This window comes from Propithecus coquereli, unplaced genomic scaffold (genome assembly GCF_000956105.1).
Source record: "Propithecus coquereli isolate 6110/MARCELLA unplaced genomic scaffold, Pcoq_1.0 Scaffold113, whole genome shotgun sequence".
Lineage (NCBI taxonomy): Eukaryota > Metazoa > Chordata > Mammalia > Primates > Indriidae > Propithecus > Propithecus coquereli.
The window spans coordinates 2,456,604-2,465,508 of NW_012135303.1; the positions used below are offsets into that span (position 1 = coordinate 2,456,604).

General features: G+C 36.4%; 2 protein-coding genes across 2 annotated transcripts in view; both read right to left on the minus strand.

Annotated features, from left to right (window-relative positions):
- The window catches only part of FAM117B (family with sequence similarity 117, member B), a 140,563-nt gene that overhangs the window by 59,830 nt on the left and 71,828 nt on the right, over positions 1-8,905 (minus strand). The window lies entirely within an intron of this gene.
- On the minus strand, positions 5,274-5,785 carry LOC105819393 (vacuolar protein sorting-associated protein 29-like). Its single transcript, XM_012655614.1, has 2 exons — positions 5,591-5,785; positions 5,274-5,354 (listed from the first exon to the last, which is right to left on the minus strand). The coding sequence occupies exons 1-2, from the start codon at positions 5,783-5,785 to the stop codon at positions 5,274-5,276; spliced, it is 276 nt and encodes a 91-aa protein (XP_012511068.1).

The following is an 8,905-nucleotide window of genomic DNA, read 5'->3' on the forward strand; positions in this document are numbered from 1 at the left end:
AAAAAAAAAAAAAAAAAAAAAAAGAAAGTATCCACTAATGTATCAGACACTGAACTAGGGATTGGGGTTCAAGAGGAAATAGGGTTCTTATTCTTAAAGAGCTTCTTTTAGAAGAAAAGGAATAAATAGCTAATTATGATATTGTATGATGATAGAGGTCCCCTAAGAAAGGGACCTAATCCAGAATTAGGAAGACAGCAGGCAAAGTTTTATAGAATAAGGAGATACTTTGAGTATTAGTCAGAGCATGAGTTATCCAGGCAAATGGTGGGAAAAGCATTCCAAATAAACTAGAGAAGCTGGGAAGCATCAGTGGGTAGAGAATATAGAGCACTGCAAGTTCATTATTGAAAGCTGTAGTACATTTTCAAAATAATTTTTAATGAGATTAAAAATATATATTAGTTACTCCCTGATGAATATAGATGCAAAAATCCTCAACAAAATACTAGAAAACCCAACAGCATATTGAAAAAAAAAATCATACAACATGACCTAGTGGAATTTATCCCTGGATGTGAAGATGGTTCAATAAACTAAAATCAATTAATATAACGAACCACATTAACAGAATAAAGGATAAAAATTACATGATCTCTCAACAGATACAAAAAAAGCATTTGATAAAGTTCAACACTTTTTCAATGATAAAAATTCAACAAATTAGGAATAAAAAGGAAGTATCACAACATTATAAAGGTCATATAAGAAAAGCCCACAGCTAACACCATATCCAATGGTGAAAAACTGAAAGTTTTTCCTCTAAGATCAGGAACAAGGCAAGCACAAGGATGCCCACTCTCACCACTTCCATTCACCAAAGTATTGGAAGTCCTAGTGAGGATAATTAGGCAAAAATAATAAATTGGAAAAAAAGAAGTAAAACTATGCAGACAACATAGTATATATAGAAAACCCTAAAGATTCCATTAAAAAGAACAGTTAGAAATAATAAATTCTGTAAAGCTGCAGTATACAAAATCAATGATACAAAAATTAGATGTGTTTCTATACAATAATAAAGATCTGAAAAGGAAATTAGTAAAACAATCCCATTTACAATAGCAGCAAAAATAACATAACTAAGAATAAAGATAACTAAGGAGGTTAAAGACGTACTGAAAACTACAAAACAGTGATGAAATTAAAGATGACACAAATAGAAGGGCATCTCGTGTTCATAGATTGAAGACTTAATATTAAAATATACATTCTACCTAAAGTGTTCTACAAATTCAATGCAATCCCTATCAAAATCCCAACAGCATTTTTTACAGAAATATAAAAAACTATTCTAAAACTCATGTTGAACTACAAAAGACCATGAATAACCAAATATGTCAAGAATCAACAAAGTGGGAGGTATCATACTTCTCTATTTCAAAACAACACAAAGCTACGGTAATAAAAATAGCATAGTACTGGCATAAAGAGAAGACATACAGACCAATGGAACAGTAAAGTGAGCCTGGAAATAAATCCACACATTTACAGTAAACTGATCTTCAACAAGGGTGCCAATGGGGAAAGCATAGTCTCTTCAACAAGGAGTACTGGGAAAACAGGATACCCACATGCGAAAGAAAGGAGTTAGACCCTTACACCATACACAAGTATCAACTTAAAATGGATTAAAGACTTAAACATAAGACCTGAATCTATAAAATTCCTAAAAATAAACATAGGGTATAAGCTCCATAACATTAGTCTTGACTATGATTTCATGGCTATGACATCAAAAGCATAGGCAACAAAAGCAAAAACTAAACAGCTTCTGCACAGCAAAGAAAACAATCAACAGACTGAAAAAGCAACCTTACAGGGGTGAGGAGCAAATATTTGCAAACCATATATTAACATATGATAAGAGGTTAACTTCTAAATATATAAAGGAACTCCAACAATTCAGTAACAAAAAAAACCCTAATAACCCAATTTAAAAATGGGCTACAGATTTCAATAGACATTTCTCTGAAGAAGACATACGAATCACCAAGAGGTATATGAAAAAATGCTCAACATCATTAATAAGGGAAATGCAAATCATACCCACAGCGAAGTATCACCTCATACCTGTCAGGATGGCTAATATCAAAAAGACAAGTGTTGGTAAGCATGTGGATAAATTAGAAACCCTCTACATTGTTATTGGGAACGCAAAATAGTACAGCCGCTATGAAAAACAGTATAAAGGCTGCTCAAAAAATTAAAAATTGAACAACCACATAACCCAGCAATTCCAAAAGAACTGAAATCAGGATCTTGAAGAGCTGTTAGCAATCCCATGTTCACTGCAGCACTATTCACAATAGCCAAGGTGTAGAAACAACCTAAATATCCACTGACAGATGAATGGATAAAGAAAATGTAGTATATCCATACAATGGAATATTATTCAGCCTTTAAAGAAAGAAATTCTGCAATATATGACAACATGAATGAAACTTGAGGACATCATATTATAATAAATGAAATAAGCCAGCCACAGGAAGACAAATACTGCAAGATTCAACTTATAAGGGATCTACAATAGTCAAACTCATAGAATCAGAGTGGAATGGTGGCTGCCAGGGACTGTGGGGAGAGAGAAATGAGAAGTTACCAATCAATGGGCACAGAGTTTTAATTAAGCAAGACAAATACATTCTATTCTATAATATTGTATGATCTGCTACAATAATATTATATTATACCTGCTGTATCTATTACTGTATTGTACACTTAAAATTTTGAGAGGGTAGATCTCATGTTAAGTGTTGTTACCACAATAAGATAAAAATTTAAAAATATATATCAGTTACATAATCATGAAATTATTTGTTTTAAAAAATTCCATGATGTAACTCTTCATTTGCTAAATTTGCTCAGCCCATTCAACAAACAATGTATGGGCCGGGCACAGTGGCTCACGCCTGTAATCCTAGCTCTCTGGGAGGCCGAGGCGGGCGGATTGTTTGAGCTCAGGAGTTCGAAACCAGCCTGAGCAAGAGCGAGACCCCGTCTCTACTAAAATTAGAAAGAAATTAATTGGACAACTAAAAATATATAGAAAAAATTAGCTGGGCATGGTGGCGCATGCCTGTAGTCCCAGCTACTCGGGAGGCTGAGGCAGGAGGATCGCTTGAGCCCAGGAGTTTGAGGTTGCTGTGAGCTAGGATGACGCCACGGCACTCTAGCCCAGGCAACACAGTAAGACTCTGTCTCAAAAAAAAAAAAACAAAAAACAAAACAATGTATGGAGTCACTGCCCTAGAGAAATCTGATCTAACACATGAAAAAGGACAGGACAAGAACACCAATCAAGAAGTAAAGATCTGGAAATTTCGATTCTTTCAGAATCCTAGACCTACCCAAGGAAGGTAAAGCTATTGAGAGGCCAACAATAGAGCTTATACTGAAGTCACCAGACATTAACATTTTCCTTTACTCCTAATGTTACATTCTAATTCCAACCAGTGGACCGAGGTCTTATTCAAAACAGCAAGTGTTACTCAAAAAGTAATTTAAAAAACAGAAGTTGATTTAATCCCATTTCATAAGATTAAGATATAATTTTTAGTGTTGCTTCTATCAAACACGTAAAAGAATTTTTTTTTACTATAAATTCCAGATTATTCTTCCAAATCTTTGGTTGTTTTCCAAAGAACACAACCTCTAAACAAGTTTGTAGATTTATAAACAGCTACCTTCAGTAATTCAACACTATTTTAGCCTCTAATTTACCAAATATTCTACTTTATTAGGTTTTAATCACAGGCCATTTTACAAAAGTTTCTGAACTCAGATCTTTTCCATAAATTAGAAAATTCAGAACTTTGTCATAAATTGAAAAAGCCAACCCTTAAATTGTAAAAATAATTTCACAAAATATTAATCAAAATCAACCTGAGGGGGGGGGGAAAGCCTTTGCAATGTAGAAGTTCCAAGAGAAAATAACATAATATTTTTTAAAGCAAAAGATGACTGACTGGTTTATACCGTAAAGAACACAAACAAAAGAAAAAGGAGGGAGAGCCAGGCACAGCGGTATGCGTCTGTGGTCCCAGCTACTTCAGAGGCTGAGGCGGGAGGACCTTCTGAACCCAGGATTTTAATCAGTAGTACACTATGATCATGCTTGTGAATAGCCACTGCATTCTAGCCTCGGCAACATAGCAAGACCCCATCTCTTAAAAAAAATAAATAGGAAATAAAATCAGACACCAATCACACAAGCCACAAAAATTCACATACTCAGACAAACCACCTATAAAGTAAATAAGCCTAGGAGGTTAAGGAAGTTGGAAAGAGAATACCTTTCAAGTCAAAGGAATCCCAAATAATCCAATCACACGTACACATTACATTTTCTCTCCCTAAATTGGTATAGTCAACAAATACAAAAGGCACTCTCTGGAAATTAGGTAGTTTAAATTAAATTAATAGAACTGCTACATAGGTAGATAATGCTGGGAATATAAATTAGTCTAACATTTTTGGAAGGCAAACTGGTAATGGTCAGACTAGAATCTTCAAAAGAACATGGGGGCAGGGGTGTGGGAGCAAAGGCTGGTGACAACATAGTTCTGTACAAACTCCAAAGCAGAAATGGCACAGTCTTATAGGCAATCACAATCAGGCTCATCCCTGATTGTGGGATGAGCACGATCCCTGCTCCACTGGCATGCTGGAGCACTGTGCTAGAAGGGCTCTCAGCCTACCTGAAACACACAGAATAAAGAATGACTGTCAAAGATAGAGGAAAAAAGAATGATGCCACATTTTTGCTACCATTGTCTCAAGTAACTATAATGATAAATAACTCATGTACAGTAAAATCTTTTTTTTTTTTTTATAAATGAAAGGTAAATGTTTATTGTTGGAGAAGAGAAAAATGTATACAAGGAAGTCTAGATTCTTTCTCCTCATGCACTACTTTTAGAATAAAGTTCCAAATATCAACTTTGAAGATATTTACAAGGATAAATTTTTCTCATCACATGACCATTTACTGTGTGGTGGACATTTTTTCACAGAAACCATATACACTGTAAACTAAATATATTCTTATAGTTTACAAGAAGCTTAGAGCAACAATGTATTAACAAAGAAGATGGTATTATATTTTACTGCAAAATATTATAAAAGTGATACAATTTTGTGGCTCTTAAATGTTTAATTACTTGATTTGAACAAAGCAGTGAACAACAACCAAAAAAAAAAGACACCCAGAAAAACCATCAAGACAGGGCTGGCTTTAAAATTTTTTGTATTCGATTCTTTCTACTTTCACATCATCTCCAATGAGCTGATACACATAAGTGGCCACTGTAGAAGCCTGGATATCCATTAACACAAATGATGAAATAATGTTTGTTTCCACGGCATTATATGCTCCAGTAGCAGAACCTGCGTTTATGTAGAATTTATTTTCATGTTCAAATGCTTCAAATTTGTGTGTGTGTCCTGAGATCAGAATGTCCACATCAAACTGCCTCTGCAACAAGGCTAAGCTGGCCCTATCTCCCCATGGAATAACTTGAAGTCCATGGATCAAACAGATTTTGAACTGTCTGACAGTCACAACTTTCTGTTCTGGATAATTCAGATTCTCATCGAAGTCTCCTCTAACAATATGAACATCACCAGCCAGAGTCTTGAGACAGTCATAACTCTCTTTGGTGCAAAGGTTTCCTGTGCAGAGAATGTGCTGAATCTTTCCCGGCACCAGAAGTTTTTTGAATTTAGCTGGCAAACTGTTGCACCGGTGTGGGATGTGCAGATCTCCTAATGCCAACACCAACATCCTGTCACCGGGCTCCACTCAGTCACCACAACTGCCGCTGCCCTCCTCCTCAGGCTCCTAGGCCTACAGTAAAGTCTTAAAGTAAATGGTGAGGAGGGAGGTGAGGCAGAAGGTGATAGTAACATCTTTTTTTTTTTTTTTTTTTTTTTTTGAGACAGAGTCTCACTCTTTTGCCTGGGCTAGAGTGCCATGGCACAGCCTAGCTCACAGCAACCTCAAGCGATCCTCCTGCCTCAGCCTCCCGGTAGCTGGGACTACAGGCATGCGCCACCATGCCCGGCTAAATTTTTCTATATATATTTTTAGTTGTCCAATTAATTTCTTTCTAATTTTAGTAGAGACGGGGTCTCGCTCTTGCTCAGGCTGGTTTCGAACTCCTGAGCTCAAACAATCCACCAGCCTCGGCCTCCCAGAGAGCTAGGATTACACGCGTGAGCCACCGCGCCTGGCCGATAGTAACATCTTTAAAACTTGTTCCTATGTTCCTAACTTTTTGATGCTGCCTTTCTCTGTATTTTCCAGAATCATCTTCTCCCATTCCCATCCTTCCCCCAGGAGCTGGGAAGGCCTCAGAGTAAAACATAATTATTTCAAAATGAAGAAACCAGGGCTCAGAGTGGTGAAATGATAAAACTTGATAGAAGTCAACAGCAAATTTCTGGAAGCACGATTCCACAACATGAGATAAATCATTTCCATCATACTCTTTGTTGAAGCACTGTCTGAATCAGTAAATACCTGATAAAAGTGCCCCAGACCCATCACCAGGGACAGAAATTGCTATTCAGTCTCAGCAATCTTTACCCTGAATCTTTTTCAACATAATACTCCAGGAAGCCAACAGCAATTGATCTAATTCCACAGGAGATGAAACCTACATTCCATCCTTGTTTTAATCTGACAATAATTAAAGGTAATAATTTTTAACAATGAACATTTACTGAATACTTACTATGTGCCAGACACTGTTCTGTGTTTTATATATTTTTCCATGTTTAATCCCCAAAACCTTAAGAATAGGTACTGCTATTTCCCCCCATTTTACAAGGGGGAAACAGAGACACAGAGATGTTAAAAAAGTGCCTGAACTCTAAAGCAAATATACAAATGGTCAATAAGCACACAAAAAGATGCTCAACACCATTAATCATAGAGAGAAACACAAACAAAACAATGAGATACCACTTCACACCTACTAAGATGACTATAATTTTTTAAAAGTGGAAAATAACAAGTGTTAGTGAAAATATGGAGAAACTGAAACCCTCATACATTGCTGGTGGGGATATAAAATGGTGCAACCGCTGTGGAAAAGCCAAACGTAGAATCATCACATGACCTAGCAAAAGCCACTCCCAGGTATATATCAAAAGGAACCGAGTGTGGGGATTCATAGAGATATTTGCATGCCAACGTTCACTCCAGCATTGGTCACAACAGCCAAAAGGTGGAAACAATCCAAATATCCATCACCAGATGAATGGATAAACCAAAGGTGGTACATCTATACAATGGAATATTACTCACCTATTAAAAGAAATGAAGTTCTGATAACATACTGCAACACAGATGAAGCTTGAAAACATTATACTAAGTGAAATGAGTTAGATACTGGAGAACAAATATTGTATGATTCCACTTAGATGAAATATCTAGAACAGGTAAATTCATAAAAACAGAAAGTAGAAGAGTGGTTAAGTTACCAGGGATTAGGGGTTATGGGAAAGACAGGATGGAGAGTTACAGGGTTTCTGTCTGGAGTGATGAAAAAGTTTTGGATACGATAGCACTGGTTGCACAACACTGTGAATGTAATTAATGCCACTAAATTGTATACAGGCATACCTCGGAGATAATTGAGGGTTCAGTTCCAGACCACAATAATAAAATAATTATCACAAAAAAGCAAGTCATATGAATTTTTTTGGTTTCCCAGTGCATATAAAAGCTATGTTTATACTATAATAGAGTCCATTGAGTGTGCAATAGCATTATGTCTTAAAAATATACCTTAATTTAAAAATGCTCTTCATAAAAAAATGCTAGTGATCTTCTGAGCCTTTAGTGAATTATAATCTTTTTGCTGGTGGAGGGTCTTGCCTTGATGTTAATGGCTGCTGACTGATCAGGGTGGTGGCTGCCAAAGAGTGGGGTGGCTGTTGCAATTTCTTAAAAAAAAACAACAATGAAGTTTTTCAATTGACTGTTCTTTTCACAAAAGATTTCTCCGTAGCATTCTTCCACTAAGAATGGTACCTAGAATGGTGAATCCTTACCAGAAGATTTTCAGTTTACTTTGCCCAGACCCATCAGAGAAATCTGTATCTATAGGAGCTATGGCCTTATGAAACATATTTATTAAATAATAAGACTTAAAAGTCAAAATTACTCCTTGATCCATGGGCTACAGAATGGATGGTGTGTTAGCAGGCATGAAAACAACATTAATCTCTCTGCGCATTTCCATCAGATGACCAGATGCTTCGTTAACAAGCAGTAATATTTTAAAAGGACTTTTTTACTGAGCCACAGGTCTCAAAGTGGGCTTAACAGATGTGGTGTCATCCAGGCTTTGTTGTTCCATTTCTAGAGCACAGGCAGAGTAGATTTAGCATAATTTTTAAGGGCCCTAGGTTTTCAGTATGGTAAACGAGCATTGGCTTCAACTTAAAGACATCAGCTGCATTAGCCCCTAATAAGAGAGTTGGCTTGTCGTTTGAAGACAGGCATTGATTTGCCCTCTCTAGCTATGAAAGTCCTTAAATGGCATGTTCTTCCAGTATAAGGCTGTTTCTTCCACACTGTAAATCTGTTGTTTAGTGTACCCACCTTCATCAATGATGTCAGTTAGATCTTTTGGATAACTTGATACAGCTTCTCCGTTGCACTTGCTCCTTCACCTTTCACTTTTATGTTATGGAGATAGCTTCTTGCCTTAAACCTCATGAACCAAGCGCTATTAGCTTCAAACTTTTGTTCTGCATTTTCCTTGCCTATCTCCACCTTCATAAAATTGTATTTAGGGCCTTGTTCTGGATTAGGCTTTGGCTTAAGGGAATATTGTGGCTGGTTAGATCTTCTATTTTTATTTTTTTTGAGATAGAGTCTCACTGTGTTGCC